This window comes from Crinia signifera, chromosome 8 (genome assembly GCF_055691185.1).
Source record: "Crinia signifera chromosome 8, ASM5569118v1, whole genome shotgun sequence".
NCBI lineage: Eukaryota > Metazoa > Chordata > Amphibia > Anura > Myobatrachidae > Crinia > Crinia signifera.
The window spans coordinates 121,607,373-121,633,061 of NC_139224.1; the positions used below are offsets into that span (position 1 = coordinate 121,607,373).

Sequence of the window (25,689 nt, forward strand, 5' to 3'; positions counted from 1 at the left end):
TCTAGGTATCAGGTTCCAGATTGTGCACATACATAGAACATATGTTACATTATACTGCACAGGGCTATGGTGTATATCTACTGTGCATTGCTGTTATGCTGGTACATCATGCATTCATTAGTAGAGACCATGAACTTTCTAATACTTATCAAACCTCTGTGGGGGCTGGTCAGACTCCTGAGTATGGGCCCCTCACACTGAATTCCCCTTGGGTCCTTTATGTCCCAATCCAACACCGAGTATAAGGCAACATTTCAGAAAATAAGTTGTGACTTCTGTTCGAAAGGGCCGTGGCCATGGAGCATGGCTTCGTAGGATGCCCACGATTGCGCTCCACACCCCATTTCCGCTCACTATGGGTGCATGGGCAGCATACTGTGACCCTCTGTCTGCAATGATTAGATGCTGTAAGCGTGTGCCATACCTTCTAACGTGACTCATTCTAGGAGGGACAAAATGCTGCATTCCCAGACTACCCTCTTAATTTATTATTGCTATATTTATTTATTAACATATATGGCAAAACAGTGAGGTACAGGAGGATTTCCAGCTGCTCCCCCCTGCCGCAGGACATTGCTGCTTGCAAGTGGGACAGTCCCAAAAAATTGGGACTGTCCCGCGAAAATCTGAACAGTTTGGATGTATGTATAAGGGCCACTGAAAACTGTTTAACATGACCAATCCCAGGAGGGACAAAATGCTGTGTTACTGGACTTCCCGCCTATTATATTATTACAGTCACTACTGCAGTAGATAATTGATGAGGAAGGCATTTCATCACAGGTGACAGCAACCATATGGAAGTCCAGGAACTGACCATTTTTGTCTCTCCTCCTGGAAAGTCTCATCCTGGGAGGTTTGAATTCATCATAATTTATTGTGCATACACACATAGGGGTATAGTTAATGCATGTCGAAACAGCCGTCTTACCAAAAAGACGGCAGTTTTCGTCATGAATAGACCAGAAGTGGTTCCAATCTATTCGATGGTAGCTGTTTTTTTTCAGCAGGTCGAAATGAAAACCAGGTGGATTGACAGAATAGCTGCTAACACCTGCTTTTGACGTCAATCTCATTGACATAAAAAGATGCCGGATTGAGGCAGGGAGGACAGCGCTGGGTGAGCAGCAGCAGCAGCTTACACAGCGCTGTCCTCCTGTCCACCGCCGCCCGCACCCTCCCGCTGCCTCCTGTACCCACCTGCTGGCTCCCATACCCACCTGCCGTCGGGCCAGGGCCGTTTCTAGAGGCAGACAAGCCGTGCAGCAGCCCGGGGCTCCGTATGGCTTGTCCGCCTCTGTTAACAGCCGCCCGGCAGCTCCCTCCAGCGCTGCTGCCTCCGTTTTTCCCCCTCTCCCCAGCCGCCAGCAGTTGATTTCCCAGGGGAGGTGAGGGGAGCGCATCGCGCTTCTCTCCTTCCCCTCGCTCACTGGGCTGTCAGCCAATCAGAGGAGCTTGCGGGCCGGCAGCCAATCAGAAGTCAGCCCGCAAGGTATGAATGGCTGACAGCTTCAGGTACACAGTGAAGGAGAGACGCGTGATGCGCGCCCCTCCCCAGCACCAGCTCCAGTACCAGCATCAGCACCCAGTGAGTTGTGTTGCTCCTGTCACTGTGGGGGCATATCTGGCGCACTGTGGGGGCATATCTGGCGCACTGTGGGGGCATATATGTGGCACTGTAGGGCCATATATGTGGCACTGTGGGGGCATATGTTTGGCACTGTGGGTGCATATCTGTGGCACTGTGGGGGCATATGTTTGGCACTGTGGGGGCATATGTTTGGCACTGTGGGGGCATATGTTTGGCACTGTGGGGGCATATGTTTGGCACTGTGGAGGCATATCTGTGGCACTGTGGGGGCATATCTGGCACTGTGGGGGCATATGTTTGGCACTGTGGGGGCATATATTTGGCACTGTGGGGGCATATGTTTGGCACTGTGGGGGCATATGTTTGGCACTGGGGGCATATCTGTGGCACTGTGGGGGCATATCTGGCACTGTGGGGGCATATGTTTGGCACTGTGGAGGCCATATGTTTAGCACTGTGGGGGCATATGTGTGGCACTGTGGGGGCATATGTGTGGCACTGTGGGGGCATATGTGTGGCACTGTGGGGGCATATGTGTGGCACTGTGGGGGCATATGTGTGGCACTGTGGGGGCATAACTGCCACTGTGGGGGCATATATGTATGGCACTGTGGGGGAATATCTGGCACTGTGGGGGCATATTAGTAAACAGCATCAGTTGTACGGCAGTGGCGCGTGGGGCATAATGTGTAATAGGCATTACGGTGTGGGGAATATTGTGTAATTGCCATCACAGTGTGGGGTCTAATGGGCATCATAATGTGTAATTGTCATCATGGTGTGCGGCGTAATATGTAATTGTCATCACAGTTAGCAGCGTAATGTGTCTGTCATCACGGTGTGCGGCGTAATGTGTAATTGTCATAATGGATAAATAGTGTATAATGATTTAAGTAGTCTGTCATTGTTTGGCCTTGATCTGTGAGGCGTACTAGGTCACTGTGAGGGCCTTTATATTTTTATGTCACTGTGTGGCCTTCAGCCCGCCAACTTAAGTGTGGGAGGACAGTGACAATTACTACGGTAACCAATGTCTGGACAGGTTGCGAAAGTAAGATGTAAGGTAATTGTTTTCCTGCTAGACCACGCCCTTATATTAAGCCACACCCCCTTTTAAAATAAACCACGCCCCCCTATTTCGCAGCACGCGCAGTTTCTTCTATACATTTGGGGCGGGAGGGGAGGGGGGGGGGCACATTTTTATGTCTTTGCCCTGGGAGCTAAATTGTCTAGAAACGGCCCTGCGCCGGGCCGGGTGAGAGCAGCTCACCCAGCCCTGCCCACGCTCCGTCCTGACTCCTGCAGCCTCGCGCCGGCTGGGTGAGTATCAATCAGTGGTCAAATCTGACATCGGATTTGGACACTGCATTGAATAATAGATGCCAGATCCAAAAGAATTTAGGAATGGATCCGGCATCAATTGAATATATACCATATTATCTATAGGCTTACCATTGTATACCAAGACTATATACCATACTTGCCAACCTTTTATTTCTCCTCTCCGGGCCGAGAGGAGACCCTACAGCAGCATGTCAGGGGGGCGGGACGGGCAAGCGTCATCAAGCCCCGCCCCCATGACAGTCAAATAATGTAATTCATGGGTCCGCGAATTGGGGGAATGCTAAAATGATGCAAAATGACGCAATTTGCGTAATTTTAGCCACACCCCTGCGGACCCGCGAAAACCGGTATTTTTTTTGCAGCAGGGAAGGGGTGTGCGGGGACTGCCTGCCCAATATGGGAGGATTGCCCACCTTCCCAGGGAGCCAGGAGGGGGACCCGAATTTCGGGAGCCTCCCGGCAATCCCGGGAGGGTAGGCAAGCCAGCTATATACACAGATTCTGTAGCTGATTGATAAACAGACAAATGAAATGCAGGCTTGAATTCAACAAACCACAGAACCTGTATAATTCAATAGTGTCTTGATTTAAAGGGATAATATGGCAAGCCTATCAATCTAAGCCAGGTCATTGCGTAGTAGGCATTACATGGGTCAGTTACACAAGCATATTAGCTAATCCAATAGGAACATGATTAGATTAGGAACTGAGCAGGAATACAAGCAGATCCCAGGCAAAGCCTTCAGTCGGGGAGTATTTATTTATAGGCCCAACAGGAAACAGGATCCCAGGTGGATTCTCCAGAAGCAGTGCTAGCTATTTTGGATAAATACAAGTTCAATGCAAACTTTCATGTACAATAGTGACCTCTGGTGGCCTGAAATGAAATTGTCTGCAACTGTTCATATTAGAATTATTTTATCTTTCTAAAACATCTCCACTTATTTTTCTTATTTATTACCAGTTTCTTATATAGCGCACACATATTCCGCAGCGCTTTACAGATAATATTTGAACATTCACATCAGTCCCTGCCCCAGTGGAGCTCACAATCTATATTCCCTACCACATGTACATGCACACACAGACATTCTAGGGTTAATTTGTTGGGAGCCAATTAGCCTACCAGTATATTTTTGGATTGTGGGAGGAAAATTGAGTACCCGGAGGAAACCGAGCCATGGTGGGAATTGAGCCCATGACCTCAGTGATGTGAGGCAGTAATGCTAACCATTACACAATCTGTACCGCCCCCATTATTGTATTTATAACATAATTTAGATGCCATTATTCTTATCCCGAATAAGGACACATACTATAAGATAAAAATGTAAACCTATTAATGTAAATACGTATGTATTTATCAGACACTAATGATTGCAATCTCTGGGTAATCTGGACATTCAGCATGCCAGACATCATGGAACTATGACTGGAGCGATGCAGATGTTCACGGAGTTAGTTGCTTCTGCTTGTGCATAAAAATCCTAGAAACTACATACAGCGGGTGCATTCCACAGTGTGTGCTCAGAGATGCAGGTGTCACTGAGACACATGGTATAATAAATATGCTGGAAATGTGCTGGACAATCCCGGGCATGTGGCAGGTGATACCGAAGGTGCAGTTGCACCAAGCGGTATGGTAGTTTCTAATGGTACTGAAAGTGGATGTCTCAGCTATTGCACATTCAGATAAACCAGAGATATGGCTGATAGTAGCATTAGCATAAATTACAGACATGGCTACACATACGTATGGAGAGGGCGGGGTCAATATGATGCGATTTTAGGATACTTGCTTCATTATGGCCTGCTCACTCTTCTTAGACACACAATTATGCAGTAAAGGGGTGTGGCTTAGTGACACTTATTCCCATGTTCCCAGGCTTGCACGGGCGGGATTTCACTCTGGCAGGCGGCATATACCTGATCACAGGGCTCTGTAATTGAGCAGAGCAGCGACCCAGCCTGAATAACTACCATAGTACAAATCTGGGTACACACTATGTGATAGTGCGACCCAGTGACATGGTAATGTAATGTAATGTAAAGATACGTTGAATGTGCTACAATAGTCACTCAAAAGCGCTGGCAACAAATGCAGTACACTGTAATATTCAAACGTTATACTTCAATGTATAGTACCACAGTCACTTTAAATGATCGGGCAGTGCTGCAGCCCCTACTAAGAGGGTGTGTACCTCTGAAATACAGAAATGGATAATGTTACAGTCTAAGTGGCAATCAACCACAAAGTCTGCTAAGGGGCGCAGCTGTGCTCAATCATGCAAATGCCAATACAACTATATAAGTTCATATAAAATTTATTATTATTATTAAAACATGATAGGCAAAATTTACAAATTTCATGAAAGTGCACTTTTCAAAGAATATACACATAAGACAGACAAGATATAGGGGGAGATTCTCTAAGCGAAAAATGCGGTAAAAACCCAGTTATCAGGGTTTTTACCGCATTTTGGGATGCTGTAAGCGATGCCCCATAGAAGCCAATGGGCTTCTACCGCAACCCTCCGCCGCCCCGCGCCGACCCTCCGCCGCCCCGCATCGCCCCCTCACCTGTGTCTGGGCAGCACACAGCTGTGCTGCCCGGACCTGTGACCTCCTCCCTGCACTGATCCTCTTCCGGGTGCAGGGAGGAGGAGAGCCCGGCGCAGCAGCAGCAGTATTGTGTTTATACAGCTTGACCAATATCCGCTTAAGAGGTGGATGACTGCAAAACTCTGAGGATCCCTGATAGTACAGTAGTTTTGTTAGCTGGGATTTTCTTAATTGTAAGTCTGGATTGGAAGTAATGATAAGCAGCAGTCCGGCCAACTAAGCACCTTATTCAATGCAGTCCACCAAACCTGAACCTGTTTCTGTGACATAACGTTGTCAGCATACACCTCGGCAAGGTGGGAAGGCATTTCAGCTGTTGATGTGCCCTTTAGACGCACAAATCTGATCACACTACTACACTACACTACTACAGCTGAAAATTATCACGGGCCTATTATGCGCAATAATAGGGGCTGTGGCCAGCACCTAATAATGTGGGGGCGTGACCAGTATTCTGGTAGGGTGGTCTGCTCACGGGTGTGTCTCTATTTGTGTAAATACTTTCAACTAATAATAATAATAATTATATATATTACAGGCATGCTATCTGGTCTATAGCTCACAGCAGACTGTGCTTTTAAAGGTGAGCAGTTACCAACACACCTGTCACTAATCATCTACGGAAATGGTCAACATAAGCTATGAAATATAGGTTAAAACAGGGTGCATTAAGAGAATGTGACCACAATAAGACTAATTAAAAAATGTATCTAATAAACAATATACATTAAACATCGGCACTCACCTTTCCTAGTTTTGGGGTGCCATATGGCTTGTGACCGCATTGTTTAAACAGAAATTGTAGGGGCTCTGAACTCACTAAATTAACTGATATATATATATATATGGGTTTATCGGAGAGCGCTGGACTTAGTACCACCTAGTCAATTGAACAGCAATCATTAAAATATTAATCACACACATATGACAAATCCTTGTCCCCTTCCAGAATGACATGAGTAATTAGTTTGGGATAAAAGTTATTTAGGACTCACGTAAATTGTGAGCTAATACATTGGGCACCATGTCATCCTTGTGTAACACCCCAATAAGAGTTTATGTCTGTAGTACCTACATGAAAATGTTATATTATTGTTGTCCAGTAATGTAGAGTGTACAAAATGTAACACTAAATTATTTATAAAAAGGTATTAAGGAGTTAATACTCCCTATTAAGAGATACGGGTGGTGTTCTCCCTTCACCGGCGCTTAGCATGCACTCGATATGTCCCTAATGTGTAAGGGGCGTGTCCTTTTCTCCACAACCTTTATTATAAAGAATAAAACATGTAAAAACATATAATAAAATATACCAATTTGCAAACAGGTTATGGATGGACAATTACTCTCTTTGTTGGTGAACTGTGTATAGGCAACTCTCAAAAATGCAAAAGGGTAAAACTGTGGTCATTATTGGGTCAGACCTCATCCGACCTCCAAGTTCTTACTGGATCCACCCAATATGCTGTATGCTTCCGGGCTTTATGTCCCGGAGACCTGAGCTCCCTGCCCCCGCTGCACACAGGCTGCTGGCCGCTTCCCTGCTGATTCTTCCCGCTCGATGTCAGGTTGAACAGCGCTATAGTGAGAAGGTAGAGAGAAGAGAAACTAAAACCCACTGGGGCAGATGTATGAAGCAGCCCTTAACGTGTGTGAAATAATGGGTCCCGCTTCTCCTGCATAACGATGATGTATTAAACCCCCACCCCGCCAATATGCCCATCATTAATGGCTCTCCTTATTGGCATCCCCACAGCACTGCGCATGTGCATTTAAATAAAAATAAAAACCTTCTCTCCCCCATCCAGCACTCTGGGCATGCGCGAGACCTCGCTATTATCGTGAGATCTCCAGCGCAGCCCGGAGCCAGCAGCAGGGCTAGCGTTGTCCCTGCAGTGGGGATAGGACAACGCTAGCCCTGAGCTGGCGAAGCGTCCGGGGCAATTTATCGCCTAGGCGGCTGTTAATACATCGCCCCAGCAGCTAATTGCTGGGAGAGATTGCAGGGGACAGCCCCGCTGAGCATTACTCTGGGCCAGATGTACTAAGCTTCAAAAGTGATAAAATTCCACAGTAGGGATGTATCGAGTGCATGCTAAGCACCAGTGAAGGGAGCACACTAACCTTTTCTTAATACGAATATATCACGTTTGACCTATTGGGTGTGGGGACACCTCGGTAGTGTTCCTTTCATAGGCTGCTGTGAAGTGAACTGGGCAATTTACTTAGATTCTCGAACAAACTACTGTTTATTGCCTATTAAGAGGGAATTGTGGACTGAACACCGGTTTCCCCTTTCCTGAACTGGCAATGGACTTGTCCTCATGGCCCATTATGGTGGACTATACCATAGACCCTGCTTCAAAGGGGAGCTCTGTAAGGAACATTCCAGAAATGAAAAGAAACTCTGACAGTTAGGGAGCACACAAGCTTAGGCAGAGCCCCTGCTGGTCAGGAAACCCCAGAGCAGAGACTATAGAGATGATCAGTTGAAAGAGCGGTTGGTGCTCTGTGGAGAGGGACTGAGAAACACTGAAGTGCGGCAGTAGGGGCTCTGTAGCGGTACCTGTGGACAAAAAGCAGATCAGCACTTACCTGTTCCACAGAGCGGCATCAGGTTTGACAGCTCCAGACCTTCGGCGGCAGTCTCCGGTGATCGGTGGCAGAGGCTGCGGTGCCGAAGCAGCTGGAAGATCTTCCTGTCAGCTCCGGCTACACGAGACAAGGTGATGCAGCTGTGACTCCGGGAGGCGGGTAGCAAGGCGGAGGCCTGTAACATGAAAAGGCGGAGTGGTGAGTGCACTCAGTCCACAGTACTCCACATATGGCCAAAGTAGGCTGCAACACACCACTAGATTAACAGCCTTGCACACAGGATACCCTGTCCTTCCAGCAGAGGTACAGGCAGTAGCACAGACTTGACAAGGAGCCTCAGTTATCAGAAAATATGCATAGCTGAGCGCTGACCGCTAACTAGAGACTATACAGCCAATAGACACAGTAAATGAACTGCAGCTGCTGAAAATTGTGCATTTATATTTCAGATATAGACTATAAATATTATATTTGAACATCTATCTATCTCATCTATATTTCGTTAACAAACCCCTTTATCACTACAGTTTTTACAAGAACTCCTGAGTGCCTCTGCCTGTTCTTTGGATTGCTGTATATTAATATACCGAGAGGGCTCCGGGGCGGCTGTACTTCTTCAGGGAGAGTGCCGGGCTGATTCCTGCTCCTATATATATATATATATATATATATATATATATATATATATATAATATATACACTTAACATCGGCACTCACCTTTCCTAGTTTTGGGGTGCCCTATGACTTGTGACCACATTGTTTAAACAGACATTGTAGGGGCTCTGCACACACTAAATTAACTGATAATAAATAGTGGAGATGTGGTTCATGAATTGATCAATACATTTAAGCCTGCATATATATGTGTGTATATATATATATCTATATATATATAGATATATATATCTATATATATATATATATATATATATAGATATATATATATATATAGATATATAGATATATATATATATTTACAGTTTCTTATATAATGAGGAGATTTTGTTGTGCTTTACAATTGTAAACAGTGATAAAACAAACTGGGTAATCATAGACAGACTTGGAGGTAGGAGGGCCATGCTGCAAGCTTACAATCTATAGGGACATAGGAGAGAAACACAAGGACAGCCACCACTACATCATAGCTTGTAGGTCCAGAAGGGAAGCTATATAATACATAAGTGCCTCAGAGGGTTATGCGTGTAGAACTTAACTATGATAGGCTTGCCTGAAGAGGGGAGTTTTCAGGGAACACTTGAAAGTTTGGAGACTGGTGGAGAGTCTTAATGTGCGTGGAAGGGCATTCCATAGGATGGGAGCAGCCCGATGAAAGTCCTGTAATAGTGAATGGGAGCTGGTGATCCGTGCAGAAGAGAGACGGAGATCTTGTGAAGAGCGGAGTGGTCGAGATGGGAGATATTTTGTGATAAATAAAGAGATATAAGCTGATGCAGTATGGTTAATAGCTTTATATGCTATCAGAAGAGTTTTATATTGAATACAGTAAAACACAGGTAACCAATGGAGGGACTAGCAGAGCGGATCAGCAGACGATGGCGCCTTGCTAGGAAGATTAGCCTAGCAGCAGCATTTAGAATGGATTGCAATAATCAATGTGAGATATAATGAGTACATTGATAAGAGATGTAGGGGAGATTCTCTAAGCTAAAAATGCGGTAAAAACCCCATTATCGGGGTTTTACCGCATTTTGGTTACCCCGACGGGGAGCATCGCCAGAAAAATCTGGCGATGCCCCATAGAAGCCTATGGGCTTCTACCGCATCCCACCGCCGCCCCGCATCGCCCCCTCCCCCCTCACCTGTGTCCGGGCAGCACAGACCTGTGCTGCCCGGACCTGTGACCTCCTCCCTGCACTAATCCTCTTCCGGGTGCAGGGAGGAGGAGAGCCCTGCGCAGCAGCAGCAGCGCCGGGTGTGGGAGGGAGGGGGGAGCCGCCGGGACCTGCTGGGACCCGGCGACTCTCACCGCAAAGGACAGCTCTTAACGCAAGAGCTGTCCTTTGCTATAATTATCGCATATGTTAGAACATATTTTTCTACATTTTTTACAAAAAATATATATATATATATATAAATATGTCTAGTGTATGTGAGTCTCCGAAACACTGCCATCTGCTGGCAGAGAGTGAAACTACATCTCTTTCTCACACATGCACAAACACAGGAGACTAGCTTTCGAAGCATTTGCTTCGAGCAGGTTAACTAGTATATATATAATTTTCTTTTTTTTATGCCATCTTCTGTATAATTCCAGTGGAACTTTCTATTGGACTTTAACATCATTTATCGTTTTCTATTCATACCAACAATACTTGGATTTACACCTTGCTGTCTCCCACATTATATTACTACAGGACCCACAATAAATCTTTTATACATCTTACACAAACTACAAGGGCTTAGGACCATTGCTTCTAAACTCTATAATTACATGGGGAAAAAGCAATTACAAGGACAAAGTACATAGCCAGAATACAGCAAAACTGTCATTAATTAATCATTGTTTGAGCATTTTTAACACCAGAGAAAACATTCTGGATACAGTTCATCTTTTATACATTGTAAGCTCCATTCTTTAACTGAATGTATTTATTAGTTATACAAATATTTTATTTTGTTTTATTAAGGCGCGGTATATAGAGCCTGATTCAGAGATGGATCAATGTTGATGTTCAGGGGTGGGCTGGGCCACATGCCGACCAGACCGGTATGTACCGGCTGGGCCGGCTGTCTGCATCTTACTGTATGCATCAGCTGTATGACCCTGCTGCCGCACACGCCGGAGCCTCCAGGTCCAGCCGCACACAGGATTCAATGGCCGTCCAAATGTAAGGTGACGACCCCTCCACAATGGTTGCGCCACATGCAGCCACTGTGACTCATAACATGGCCGCCTGCCTCTGGTTACACAGCTAGGCTACTCAGCCAGGGGGGCAGCCAGTGATGTGTGACTACAGTTTCACAGGGCGGGATGCTATATAGCAGAAATGCGGTAAAAACCCCGTTTTCGGGGTTTCTACCGCATTTCTATATGCTATATGGCGCCTCCGCAGTGTCAGCGCTGCGGAGGGAATCGCCAGCTAAAGCTGGCGAATCCCTGCAGAAGCCTATGGGCTTCTTACCGCAGCGCTGTTTGAGGGATCCGTCACGGATCCCTCCCAGCGTGCCCTGCGGCCGGCGCCGGGGTCTGCGCATGCGCAGATGGACTCCCGGGTCACAGACCCGGAAGTCCAGCGCCGGCACCGCATCGCAAGGGACAGCTCTTACCGCAAGAGCTGTCCCTTGCATGAATAACGGCATATGTTATAGCATATGCCGTTATTAAAAATGCGATGTCCGGCGAAGGGGGGCCGCGGATGTTATAACATCCCGCCCACAGGCACATTGCAGGGAGGGAACTGAAGAGCAGGGTGGCTTTGCCCTGTGCTGCCCAACCCCCCCCCCCCCCCCCCCCCTCCTCCTTCCGATGTAGCCTAGCACCGGCAATTGCAGTTTTGCAAATCAGCTGAATTAGGCCCCATGATTTTAAAAAACAAATACATAAAAGGCAATACAGAACAAATAAATAACCAACAGCATAAAACAAAATAACAACTAAGCACTGTAACTGCTCATCAAGCAGAATCAAATAGGGAGGTAACTAATTAAAAAGGAATAAAATACTCATTCACATAGGCACTTAGGGGGTTATTCTGATTCACTGGGAAAGGCACAATCACTCTCTAATGGACAAAACCACATACACTGCAGGTGGGGCTGATATAACATATGCAGAGAGAGTTAGATTTGGGTGGGGGTGTACTTCAAACTGATATCTATATTGCAGTGTAAAAATAAAGCAGCAAGTACAGTATTTACCTTGCACAGAAACAATAAAACACCCAAATCTAACTCTCTCTGCTCATGTTACATCAGCCCCACCTGCAGTGCATATGGTTTTGTCCATTAGGGAGTGATTGTGCCTTTCCCAGTGAATCAGAATAACCCCCTTAATGCTAAGTAAGAACATCTCTCATCAATATTGTGTCTCCCCACGTCAGCCACCCACCATAGAGCTTGGGATGTTTCCATGTGTTCTTGCATTCATGTTATACAGCATATTATAAATGTATGTTAGAAATTTGTGAGTTAGATATCTGACTCCAGAGCAATTTGCGTCTTTCTCTGCAGCCCATTATTTCATTCCAAGTGTTGGATATATAATAATTTCGTACAGAAATTTCTCACGAAAAATGTAATGAGCCAAATCACGTAATTAACTATAGTGCAGCCCCCACAACCTTACCCCTCCCCTTGCCCCACTCCCCCCCCCCCATTTATACCTCCGCCAGTGCCTGTCGCTGTGCCGCATCAGTCTGCGGTCCCGGCCGGGTCTCCCTGCTCTCCCGACTCCTGCTAATGATAACTGACACTTAGAGAATGGCTGCCCTTGTACAGCAGACTGTTTTTAAAGATGCTAGAGGAGGCCTGCGCCTCCTCTAGCATCCTCAAAAATGGTCTGCAGTACGGGGTAAGCCATTTTCTAAGTGTCAGTTTTCATTAGCAGGAGCTGGGAGAGCAGGGAGAGCCGGGACCGCAGACTGATGCAGCACAGTGGCAGGTACCAGCGGCGGCATTAAGTGGAGGCAGTGGGTAACGATTAGGGTTACCACCTAGTCCCTTTAATTCCGGACACATATTAATTACACAGGTTCTGTGGCTGGCTGACTTCAAGACTCCACTTCACCTGATTTTAAACTGCCACAAAACCTGTGTAATTAACATGTGTCCGGAATTAAAGGGACTAGGTGGTAACCCTAGTAACGATAGCCCCGCAGCCCCCCCGGCGCCCTCACTTACTGAGCGCCTCCCCGCCACCGCAGGGGCTGCAGGGCTCTAGTTACTACACTGGATTGGCTGCATGCGTAGGTTACAGTTGCGAATGGAATCAAACACATAGTTTGTGCGCACACACAGTTCATGATGTTGCGGGCACGGCAATGTGCCTAGGCTGGCGATTCTATCGTATATAGATTGTGAAAATGAGTTCTGTCTGCATAAGGTTTAATCTGAAACAGCTCACTTATGATTAAGGTACAGTTTCCCTTTAAAAAAACAAATAAAACAAAAACATTTACTATAACATCACAGTCTGTAATATGATTCTTGTCCTCCAGGAAAAGTCCTCAGATTTGGCATGATGTGGGCAAAGAAAATGTTTGTATGGATCTTCTGCTGTGAGTATTCTGCAACCTTAAGCATAAGTAAAGTTATTATATATGTGTTAAGTAAAATGTAGCCATAGAGACAGGGGCACATTTATCTTATTACTTTATTTAGACTCTGCTTACCCCCTTTGATTTGCTGTCCCTGGAAATGTTCCTGCCCCAATGCATACCTCCCAACTTTCCGACTGCAGAAATAGGGACACTCGCCGCGCGAGCGCCCAAAAGGGGGCGCGGCTTATGAGGGGCGTGGCTTATGCAAATAAGCCGCTACCCCGTTTTCGGCCGCGAATAGAGGCTGTGCGCATGCGCACAGCGTATATTCTGTCAAATTGGGGGGGGCTCCGGCCGCGGGTGGGACAGCGGGACAGGACCCGGAAATCGGGATTGTTGGGAGGTATGCCCAATGGTTTCCAAGAATCTCCAAATCCCTCTTTCTTTAGTTTCGGAATGCAGGAACATAGATGAGAAAACACTGTTTTATCTTATTAAATAGTGTATAGTGTTTCCAAGTAACTACTGATAAATGTAATTTACCCAATTCTATTTAATTTAAGAAAATGTGCCATAATTCTGACATTTTACAAAGGTAGATATGTATCAAAGCTTGGAAAGAGATCTAAAGGTGCCCACACACGTTACAATTATTGTATACAATATTGTATACAATATTGCATCTTATCGCATATCGGTTTTGCGATGAGATCAGATGAGATGAGATCTAGTACAAAAAGTACGTGCTGCACATACTTTTTGTACTAGATCTCATCTCATCTCATCTCATCGCAAAACCGAGATTCGATGAGATGCGATATTGGAAACAATATTGTATACAATAATTGTAACGTGTATGGGCACCTTAAGTATCATCCATTTAGGCTAGCCCCCAAATGTCACTTTACTGGCTGGATTTGAAAAAATAACAGTTGGGAGCAGAGTAGCTGGGGGTCAGGGAGCATGGACTATAATCTCAGCACTTCCTGCAAGGCCACATCTTGTCTTTGCCGCTGCAGGGGCATAGCCAGAGCTTTGTGACTCACAACTGCCCCCCCCCACGGCATGACACTGCTGCCCACTCCAGAGGTGGAACTACCATTGGTGCAGCATGTGCAGTAATCCGGGGCCCCTGAGGACTAAGGGCCCCCCTGCTGCTCCTATCACCCTCTTCCTGACACCCACTGTTTTTCCCTGTCACATACTGCCTCCCCCTGCCTCTCCTTGTCACCCACTGCCACTTCCTGTCACCCCCTGTTATGTTGTATAGTGTGAACTTGGGTTGGGGTGGAGGAGAGGGAACCAAATTATATTTTTGTGCCTGGGCCCATCACCGACAAATTTCACCACTGGCCCGCTCGTGGGATGTGGTAAAGTTTCAAAAAATCGTGACTATCCCATGAAATTAAGAACAGTGGGAGGCCTTTAGATGCAGCTAGTTTCCATAATAGAACATTTCTTTCTTAGGGCGAGATGTATAAAAAATGATACCGCAGTGAAGGGTATCGCCACCTTTGGGTGGCGATACCCTATAGAAGCCTATGGGCTTCTTTTCGCCGCCCGCCGCCGCCGACTCCCCCTCTGGCTTACCTTCCTGAAGGGTCCTCCTGGACCCTGGAAGGTAAACCTCTCCTCCCCCTAGTGACGCAGCCGGACGTCCTTCCGGCTGCAGGGGGGAGGAGGAGGCGCCAGAGACAGCTTGCTTAGCTGTCCCCGGCGTGACGCCGCGTAAGGGATGCAGGAGCCGGCTGGGAGGTGACGGAGACCCCCCGCACACCACATTCCAGGTATCGCGGGGGGCCTCCGTCACCGCACCGCGTTGCCAGCCGCATATGTTAGTACATATGCGGCGGCATCGCGGTGGGGGGGGGGGCGCGAAGGGCGGCGATGTATTTTAATACATCCCGCCCTTAATGAAACAAAACTAATATTACTTTTTAAAACCTGCATACCGGAACATGGCTTAGTTGACACCTCCATGTGGGTACTAAGTTATACTATTGTAAGAACCAGAATGAGAGAAGCACGAACACATTCCCTCACATGCGACCAAAGGGTAGAGAAATCATTTGATGGTCGCCAACCATCACATGATTTCTCTCCCCTTCGGCCCCATCGGTGTCTGCCGAAGGCATTGGCCCGCCTGCATTCCCAGGGGAACGCCCAGCGTTTCCCCTGTTGCCGGCCCTCACCCTCCGCAGGGAATGGTCCGGCAAGTATATAACTCGCCAAAGCCATTTGCTGCCAGGGTTTGCACATACGGAACTGGGGCCAAATTGGAATCACGACGAGCGATCCTGAATCAGCCCCTTATCGCAGTAAGACAAGTCTCACAGAGCGAAGTGAGGCAAGTCTGCCTTCCTTTGCTACAGCCACACTCACAGAGCGAAGTGAGGCAAGTCTGCCTTCCTGTGCTACAGCCACACTCACAGAGCGAAGTGAGGCAAGTCTGCCTTCCTGTGGTACAGCCACTATCACAGAGCAAAGTGAGGCAAGTCTGCCTTCCTGTGGTACAGCCACTTTCAGAGCGAAGTGAGGCAAGTCTGCCTTTCTGTGGTACAGCCACTCTCACAGATTGAAGTGAGACAAGTCTGCCTTCCTGTGGTACAGCCACTCTCACAGAGCGAAGTGAGGCAAGTCTGCCTTCCTGTGGTACAGCCACTCTCACAGAGCGAAGTGAGGCAAGTCTGCCTTCCTGTGGTACAGCCACACTCACAGAGCGAAGTGAGGCAAGTCTGCCTTCCTGTGGTACAGCCACTCTCACAGAGCGAAGTGAGGCAAGTCTGCCTTCCTGTGGTACAGCCACTATCACAGAGCGAAGTGAGGCAAGTCTGCCTTCCTGTGGTACAGCCACTATCACAGAGCGAAGTGAGGCAAGTCTGCCTTCCTGTGGTACAGCCACTATCACAGAGCGAAGTGAGGCAAGTCTGCCTTCCTGTGGTACAGCCACTATCGCAGAGCGAAGTGAGGCAAGTCTGCCTTCCTGTGGTACAGCCACTATCGCAGAGCGAAGTGAGGCAAGTCTACCTTCCTGTGGTACAGCCACTCTCACAGAGCGAAGTGAGGCAAGTCTGCCTTCCTGTGCTACAGCCACACTCACAGAGCGAAGTGAGGCAAGTCTGCCTTCCTGTGCTACAGCCACTCTCACAGAGCGAAGTGAGGCAAGTCTGCCTTCCTGTGCTACAGCCACTCTCACAGAGCGAAGTGAGGCAAGTCTGCCTTCCTGTGGTACAGCCACTATCACAGAGCGAAGTGCGACAAGTCTGCCTTCCTGTGGTACAGCCACACTCACAGAGCGAAGTGAGGCAAGTCTGCCTTCCTGTGGTACAGCCACTCTCACAGAGCGAAGTGAGGCAAGTCTGCCTTCCTGTGGTACAGCCACTCTCACAGAGCGAAGTGAGGCAAGTCTGCCTTCCTGTTGTACAGCCACTCTCACAGAGCGAAGTGAGGCAAGTCTGCCTTCCTGTGGTACAGCCACTCTCACAGAGCGAAGTGAGGCAAGTCTGCCTTCCTGTGGTACAGCAACTCTCACAGAGCGAAGTGAGGCAAGTCTGCCTTCCTGTGGTACAGCCACTCTCACAGAGCGAAGTGAGGCAAGTCTGCCTTCCTGTGGTACAGCCACTCTCACAGAGCGAAGTGAGGCAAGTCTGCCTTCCTGTGGTACAGCCACTCTCACAGAGCGAAGTGAGGCAAGTCTGCCTTCCTGTGGTACAGCCACACTCACAGAGCGAAGTGAGGCAAGTCTGCCTTCCTGTGGTACAGCCACTATCACAGAGCGAAGTGAGGCAAGTCTGCCTTCCTGTGGTACAGCCACTCTCACAGAGCGAAGTGAGGCAAGTCTGCCTTCCTGTGGTACAGCCACTCTCACAGAGCGAAGTGAGGCAAGTCTGCCTTCCTGTGGTACAGCCACTATCACAGAGCGAAGTGAGGCAAGTCTGCCTTCCTGTGGTACGCAGCTCCACCCCCTCACAGAGCTGGTTTAATTGCTGCAAATTGCGGGTCCGTGGAGAGGGAGCGGGGCTAAAATGACACGATAGCTTCATTTCCCATCCACTCCCAACTGCACCCCCCTGCAGCGGGACACTGCCGGCCGCGGGAGGGACGTGGGAACGTCCCCTAAATAGGGAGTTCCCGCATTTAGCAGGACAGTTGCGAGGTATCAGTCTGGCTGTGCTATTAAAGCACTGATTTTATGCAAGCAAGATATTTGCCTATTGCTTTTTAGCTATTCAATTGTGCTCCAGTAGTTTTGTGATTTTAAATATAAAGCGCAGAGTCAATACAATTGTTTATTTTTAATTTAAAGTCCTTTTTAGCGCTGTTGTTTTTTGTTCCTTGGTGTGTTTTAAACAAGCCTCCCTGTCTATCTGTTAGAGTAAATGTACAGAACACATTTTGCATACAGTAGTTTATGTATATACACCAGAATACACAACATTAACCTATGATGTAACAACTGCTTTGATTATTGGCTTACACAGCTAAAGACTGTAACATGTTATCTCTGTATTTATAGCCGTTGCATTTCTCCCAGGGATTTTTCCCAGATCTGATGTACACGATGAATATGTTGGAGATGATGGAGATGATGTGAGTGCACCAATTTCATAATATTGAAAGGATTTCTGTAGGTCAAAATGTCACTGAGTATCATGCAACAAATGACTTCAAAACTTTTTTTAATCATTAGGGATTATGTAATATGAACACTATTATTGTTATTGCTACTATTGTACGCATTACATTGGGGCAGTACGGATGGTGTAATGGTTAGCATTACTGCCTCACAGCACTGAGGTCATGGGTTCAATACCCACCATGGCCCTAACTGTGCGGAGTTTGTATATTCTCCCCGTGCTTGCGTGGGTTTCCGCCGGGTACTTCAGTTTCCACCTACAATCCAAAGAATATACTGGTAGGTTAATTGGCTCCCAAAAAATAACCCTAGAATATCGGTTTGTGCGTGTACATGTGGTAGGGGGATATAGAATGTAAGCTCGTTAAAACACAATCACTCTCTAATGGACAAAACTATATGCACTGCAGGTGGGGCTGATGCAGAGCGAGTTAGATTTGGGTGTTTTATTATTTCTGTGCAGGGTAAATACTGGATGCTTTATTTTTACACTGCAATACAGATATCAGTTTGAAGTACAAACCCCACCCAAATCAAATTATCTTTGCAAACGTTACATCTGCCCCACCTGCAGTGCATATGGTTTTGTCCATTAGAGAGTGATTGTGCCTTTGCGAATGAACCAGAATCACCCCCTATGGCATAATTCAATAGGGTAAGAACATCAATCATATAACAGAGGCACAAATGCTACACAAAATAAATGCAGGTGGGAGCAGCGGAGGTGTGAGGACGTTCCAGTGAGAACAGTACAGGTGGGAGGATGTGCCAGTGAAAACATTACAGGTGAGAGTAGTGGAGGTGTGAGGAGGTGACAGTGTGAACAGTACAGATGAGAGTAGTGGAGGTGTGAGATTGTACCAGTGAGAACAGTACAGATGAGAGTAGTGGAGGTGTGAGGAGGTGACAGTGTGAACAGTACAGGTGGGAGTAGTGGAGGTGTGAGGAAGTGACAGTGTGAACAGTACAGGTGGGAGTAGTGGAGGTGTGAGGAAGTGACAGTGTGAACAGTACAGATGAGAGTAGTGGAGGTGTGAGGAGGTGACAGTGTGAACAGTACAGGTGGGAGTAGTGGAGGTGTGAGGAGGTGACAGTGTGAACAGTACAGGTGGGAGTAGTGGAGGTGTGAGGAAGTGACAGTGAGAACAGTACAGATGAGAGTAGTGGAGGTGTGAGGAAGTGACAGTGTGAACAGTACAGGTGAGAGTAGTGGAGGTGTGAGGAAGTGACAGTGTGAACAGTACAGGTGGGAGTAGTGGAGGTGTGAGGAAGTGACAGTGAGAACAGTACAGTTGGGAGTAGAGGAGGTGTAGGGCAGGTGTGCGGAAGTGACTTTGCTGATAGCTGAGGATCCCCTTTTTCCAGGGATACCAGAATTTTGAAAATCGGCCCTGGGGAACTGGAGATATCCAACTTCAAAACAGCAGTCCATATCCGACCTGTTAATTGCACTTCCCAGTCATATTTCTCAGGTTGTCTCTGACTTAGAGTTTTTCTGAGAGTATATTCCAAAAGCTGGGACTCTCCCCTTTCTGGCGACACTAGCGACTTGTCTCGATCTTGCCCAGAACCAGAGATATCAGCCTTCCAACAGCCGGTCCCTGCTCCATCTCCAAACGTCCGGTGTACAGTTTTATATTTTTGTCAATGGATTGCTCTGACTCCTGATCTCTGATCCCCAAGTTCCCAGCACCTCCTGAAAGTTGGGACTCTAGGTTTTTATACTATTGAAGGCTAAGAAATCTATTTCCAGATAATGGCGATTTATGCTGTCAAACAAGCTGCCCTTCCACCGGAAAATGACGAATATTAAGCCCACTCCATTATCCAACACTCCCCTGCTTATAAAACACCCCCTTCCTCCCTGGAAGTCATTTACAAGGGACCCTTCATTCAGCTCAGTGCCCCCTTCCACATGTTAGTGTTCTCCCTCCCACCACCTGTGCAGTAAAGGAGTAATTAGCAGAAGTTACTGCTCCAGGTCCTACATGTTGAGTGGAAGATAGAGCACCCCCTGCCACCTGTGGGACATCAAAGCTGCTGCTGATAGCACTCCCATCCCTAGGAGGGGAGAATGGGTAAGGGACCCGGTGCATTGCTTTACCCAGGGGCCCACACTGCTGTTAAGATGGCCCTGATGGTGCCCCCCCCCCCCCCTGTCATTTTCTCCTGGATCCGCCCCTGTATAAACATATATATATATATATATATATATATATATACACACATACATACAGTATAGCTCCACTCACAAGGTTGTGTAGAGAGGGGCCCCGCTGGACTGCTTTGCCCGGGGGCCCATAATGCTGTTAAGATGGCCCTGAACAGTACAGGTGGGTGCAATGGAGAAGGGAGGATGTGCCAGTGAGAACAGTACAGGTGGGAGTAGGGTAGATGTGAGGTTGTACCAATAAGAATAATAAAGGAGGGAGTACCCAGTGCACAGCAAATAAATCCTGCATGAAGGCCAGGATATACTGCAATTCAGACTATTTTAATGGCATTTCCTTTTTTTTCTTTGCACTCTGGAGAGCTCAGAAAATGCTTTATTATGGTGGGCTACGGTAATTACCTGTAATGTGCCTCATTCTGCAGAGATCACTTATGCGATCCCCTAAGCAGTTTCCCAATTTGGTAAACTGTGCACGCACGGGACCCATTCTGTGCATGGGTAGTACAAGGCCCCCTGTGACTGGAAACCTGAGTAAAGTCAGGCTGCTGTCCCAATGTTCCTCTCTAACTGTGGTCGCATCGCAGTTTCATGTGATCGCAAATGCAGGTAGGAGGTGCTATGCTCCTCCTCCTGCATTTGCATTGCTATGGATCGCATATGTGTGATCCATGCTGAATCAGGTTCTATGTGGGCAGCAGCTTATTGTTACTGCACATCACTTGGAATTATTATTATTAATAACAGTTATTTATATAGCGCACACATATTCCGCAGCGCTTTACAGAGAATAGTTGAACATTCACATCAGTCCCTGCCCCAGTGCAGATTACAATTTTTATTCCCTACCACATATACACGCACACAGACACAAACATACTAGGGTTCATTTTTGTTGGCAACCAATTGACCTACCAGTATATTTTTGGATTGTGGGAGGAAACTGGAGTACCCTAAGGAAACCCACGCAAGCACATGGGGGACATACAAACTCCACACAGCTGGAGGCCATGGTGGGATTCAAACCTATGACCTAAGCACTGTGAGGCAGTAATGCTAACCATTTCACCGTTCATGCTGGAATTTAATTACCTGCACACTGCCTTATGTATATGATAGTGCACTTGAATACTATATTGGCTATGAATTGGGTCCTGCAATCAGGCATTTACTTTCACTATTTAAAATACACTAGAATAGTATCAGTCTGATTACAGAGACACATTTTCTATGCAGCTACCTGTGGAACCATCTTCATGACTGGCCCATTATATGCAGTATTTCTTCACTTCACACATTTATCTTTATAGTTGTGTCACTGTTTTATACTATATATATTATTTGTATAGGCTCCCCTTCTGCACAAAGAAGGACAGGCCTGTAATCCTGAGTCCATTGAACTAACCTGCACACCCGAGACCATTGCAGATGCAAACTCCCCCTTGACTGAAGGCGAAACTACCATCCCAGAATCAATGGGAGATGGCAGCGTAAAATCAGCTATAGGTGAGACTAACACTCCCGAGACCATGGCTGAGGCCAGCAACCCCTTGACATTAGAAGAGCCCAGCACCCCTAAGGCAATGAGAGATACTAGCACTCCCAAGACAGAGGCAGCAGCAAGCACACCCAAGGCCGAGGTTGAGGCCAACAATCCTGAAACCATGGTAGAGGCCAGTTCCCAGGAGACCACAGGAGAGAATAGCACCCACAGGACCATAGAAGTGACCGGCACTTTCCAGACCTTTGGAGACACCAGCATAAACATAGCAGAAGCCGGGATCATTGAAGAAGTCAAGTCCCTCATCGCCACTGAAAAATATCTCAGTACTTGGGTGGTGGTCTTGTGTGTACTTATCTTTACAAAGGTAATATTCATTTGTGGTGGGATGATGGTCTACTTGTATTACAAAAAACAACAAAACAAGCAAAGCAACATCCCTGACCTGAAGGAACCATAAACAGAGCCCACCACTACCACCTGAGCTATTATGCTTAAATAAATACTTTGTGCTTCATTTGTTTTATAATCATTTGTCTCTGGCACACAACTTATATACTGTATAAATTATTTAAAAACAAGTATCTGTAGTGCCATACAAAAGTGACAATAAGATAAATGACAAAAGACATAACCAAATAAATAATTAATTATATGACAGAATGAAATGCCATTATAGACTGATAGGATCAATCACTGACTGTTAACACAGCTCTTGACACAGAGTTGTTGACTTTTCTAGGTCAGCCCACCAGGAAAGGGGGCTGTGTAGTGTATGGGTGGGTGAGCGGGCAGCAAGGCACAGCTTTGGAGGTGGCACAGGGGTATGGTGGCCATGATCAAGCCCTCATGACCGTTTTGAGATTACTGGCATTGTACCACAGGGGGCGAGGCTATGATGACACAATTTATCTCGTGTCTCTGCAGGTAATTAGTAAGTGGCAGCTGGGTGGCAAGTTTGGACCAGCTCATGGAGTGTCTTGCAATTTCCAGGAGCCACCCAGTCAATCCAGAGAAAGTAGGCAATTATGTTCTTAAGGTCCATACACACTTGGCGACTATGCCCAGAGTCGGCCCTAGCCTAAATGACGCCCTAGGCAAGATTTTGGCTGGTGCCCCTTAGCACCGCCACTAGTTCCGCCTTTGACCCCGCTCCCCTTTCCCAGAATCATTTTGGTGCTACTACCCGCAATATTTTAAATAGAAACAGTGTACACATTAGGTGCGCAGCCCAAACAGGGGTGTGTTCTTGCTGGGAAGACCAGAACACACAAGGAGCTTCCGGTGATTAAAATGATATGTGGTATGCCTATATTCTGTGTGCGACTGTGGCTGTACCTGCATACGGAATGAAATGTTACAGTGATTTCCATGAATACACTATTTCATATGCAGATACAGCCTCACTCACACACAGAATATAGGCATGCTGCATATCATTTTAATCAGCAGAAGCTGCTGGTGCCCCTAGGCATTCCAAACTCCCTAGGCATTTGCCTAGTTTGCCTAGGCCTAGGGCCGGCTCTGACTATGCCCAGCGTGTATGGACTATGCCCAGCGTGTGGGGGGAAAGCCGCTCAGTGCATACACACTGAGCGGCTTTCCCCCTGCCCGGCGCCGACGGAGGGGGGAAGATGACGTTGCATAGCGGAGCGCTATGCAAAGCCGTCCTGAGAGCCGCTCATCTGCTGGTATTATCAGCAGATGAGCGGCTTTCCCAGCTATGATGCGGGAGCGCGCAGCAGCGCTCACCGCTTATCGCTGGGGCATACACACTGGGCGGCTTTGAGCTGAAAGCAGCTCAAAGCTGCTGTTTTGAGCGACTTTCAGCTCAAAGTCGCCCAGTGTGTAGGGGCCTTTAGTCTGAGAGCTTGCAGTATGAAGAATTGGGGCTTAAAGGTAGGGTGACCAACTCATCCCTTTAATCCGGGACACATATTAATCACACAGCTTCTGTGGCAGTTTAAAACCAGGTGAAATGGAGTCTTGAGGTGTGGCAGTTTAAAACCAGGTGAAAGCCAGCCACAGAACCTGGGCAATTAATATGTGTCCCGGATTAAAGGGATGAGTTGGTCACCCTACTTAAAGGGCACAAATGAATCTCTGCAGGCTGGTACACAACCTGATATAACGGAAAGGCACATTCCAGAGGAGGAAAGTAGCATAGGAGGATCTAAAAATGTGGGAGGGGGTGAGGAACGTCAACAATGAATCAAGGTGACAATCAGAAGAAGAATGGACTGGTGTGGATTGAGATGATATTGGAGATATAGGAGGGGAAGGAGCAATTAAGTGAATGAAAGTGAGGATGAGGAGCATGAATTGAAGGGAAATATATATATACTAAACTACATAACTATTTTGGGGCTCACTTACATGTACATAAAGACATATTCTGACAGATCTCTCAGGCCACTTGCATAGGTCTGCTGTACCCTAGACCAGTGGTTCCCAACCTGGGGTACTAGTACCCCTGGGGGTACTCTGCAGACCAGTTGGGGGTACTTGAAAATAATATTGGTAATGGCGGAAGATGAAAAAAAGTATTTTGATGGCAGAAGAAGAAGACTTATTGCTATAGAGAAGAACCATGTTGTGTCACTTATGGTTCTGACTTCAGCGTCTCATTGGGCCTTATTTTGGTTCATTCTTTCTGACAAAATCCTTCTTAGATGGACAAAACCATGTGCACTGCAGGGGGGGCAGATGTAACATGTGCAGAGAGAATTAGATTTGGGTGAGTAATTTTGTTTCTGTGCAGGGAAAATACTGACAGCTTTATTTTTACACTGCAATATAGATCTCACTTTGAAGTAAAACCCCACCCAAATCTAATTCTCTCTGCACAAGTAACACCTGCCCCACCTGCAGTGCACATGGTTTTGCCCATCTAAGAAGGATTTTGTCAGAAAGAATGAACCCAAATAAGGCCCATTGTGCTTTTAGCCTGACCAGCAATTCACTGGGAGCTACCCATGCTGCCCTCAGACATCAGCGATCATCTGCCCTGCACTGACACGGGTGGAAGAAGCAGCGGCATTAATCCTACAGGTGTAAGTGGGAACCCTAATGACGATGCCTGGGGAAAAGTATAGTAGTTGTTCCTATGTGTGCGGCTGTACCCGTGCGCTGCTAGCTCTCGTTACTGGCGCTGCTGCTGCAGCACCGGTGGTTAATAGTAGATGCAGGCGCCGGGCCACTGGTGATGCTGAGACGCTGAGAAGCTGGAGGTTGGCGGCAGGAATCTGCTGCTGTTGATATTCACCAGACGCTGGGGCTGTGGAGACTAGGAGCTGGAGAATGCTCCTGTACTTTTAGAGGTCAGTTTATAAAGACAGAAGGGAGGGGAAAAATTAGTGTAAAATAAACAAAGGGTGGGGGGTGAGTGGGATACATACATTTTTAAGGCTTGGGGGATTATAGATAGTAAGGGGGGGGGGCAATATATTATGAGTGGTCATGAATGAGTTTCACTGGGATGGGGGGCGCCAAAAAATATTTTGGCTTGGGGGAGCATCATTTATAGTTACGCCACTGCTCTCTCTCTCTCTCTCTCTCTCTCTCTATATATATATATATATATATATATATATATATATATATATATATATATATATATATATATTTCCAGATGATCCGGCACAGCCACTGAGATAAATTGCTTGGACGGGTGCCTGCACAGCAACACTTGCTCGTACACTCCAACAGACGTGTTAGCACTCCAGTCACTTGAAACAGTTTTCTTTATTTGTAGCAATCTATGGCAACGTTTCAATACAATGAAGTATTATCGTCAGGCTACTGATACATAATGGCAGCATGCTTAAATAGCACAAAAACCCCGCCTCACCGCCGGCGCACACACCCTGCAGTGAGACGATCCCAGATGACGTCACGCTCTCCACGTAACTACACATGCAATTTACAAAGTAATACAAACACCTATAACAAAAATACGAACTACATATAACATATAACATGTAACACAGTGGCTAAATGCATTAGACATA

At 46.9% G+C, this 25,689-nt stretch overlaps 1 protein-coding gene across 4 annotated transcripts; it reads left to right on the forward strand.

Annotated features, from left to right (window-relative positions):
- The first annotated feature begins 7,968 nt into the window (after positions 1-7,968).
- LOC146027081 (uncharacterized) lies at positions 7,969-22,196 on the forward strand. 4 transcript variants are annotated; one of them, XM_083158078.1, is made up of 4 exons: positions 7,969-8,350; positions 13,331-13,390; positions 17,889-17,962; positions 21,528-22,196. In XM_083158078.1, the coding sequence occupies exons 1-4, from the start codon at positions 8,335-8,337 to the stop codon at positions 22,137-22,139; spliced, it is 762 nt and encodes a 253-aa protein (XP_083014204.1). In that variant the 5' UTR covers positions 7,969-8,334; the 3' UTR covers positions 22,140-22,196. The 4 variants fall into 4 exon arrangements, with proteins under 4 accessions (XP_083014204.1, XP_083014205.1, XP_083014206.1 ...); XM_083158079.1 differs by having other exon boundaries at positions 17,907-17,962; XM_083158080.1 differs by having other exon boundaries at positions 7,969-8,283.
- Positions 22,197-25,689: the final 3,493 nt, after the last annotated feature.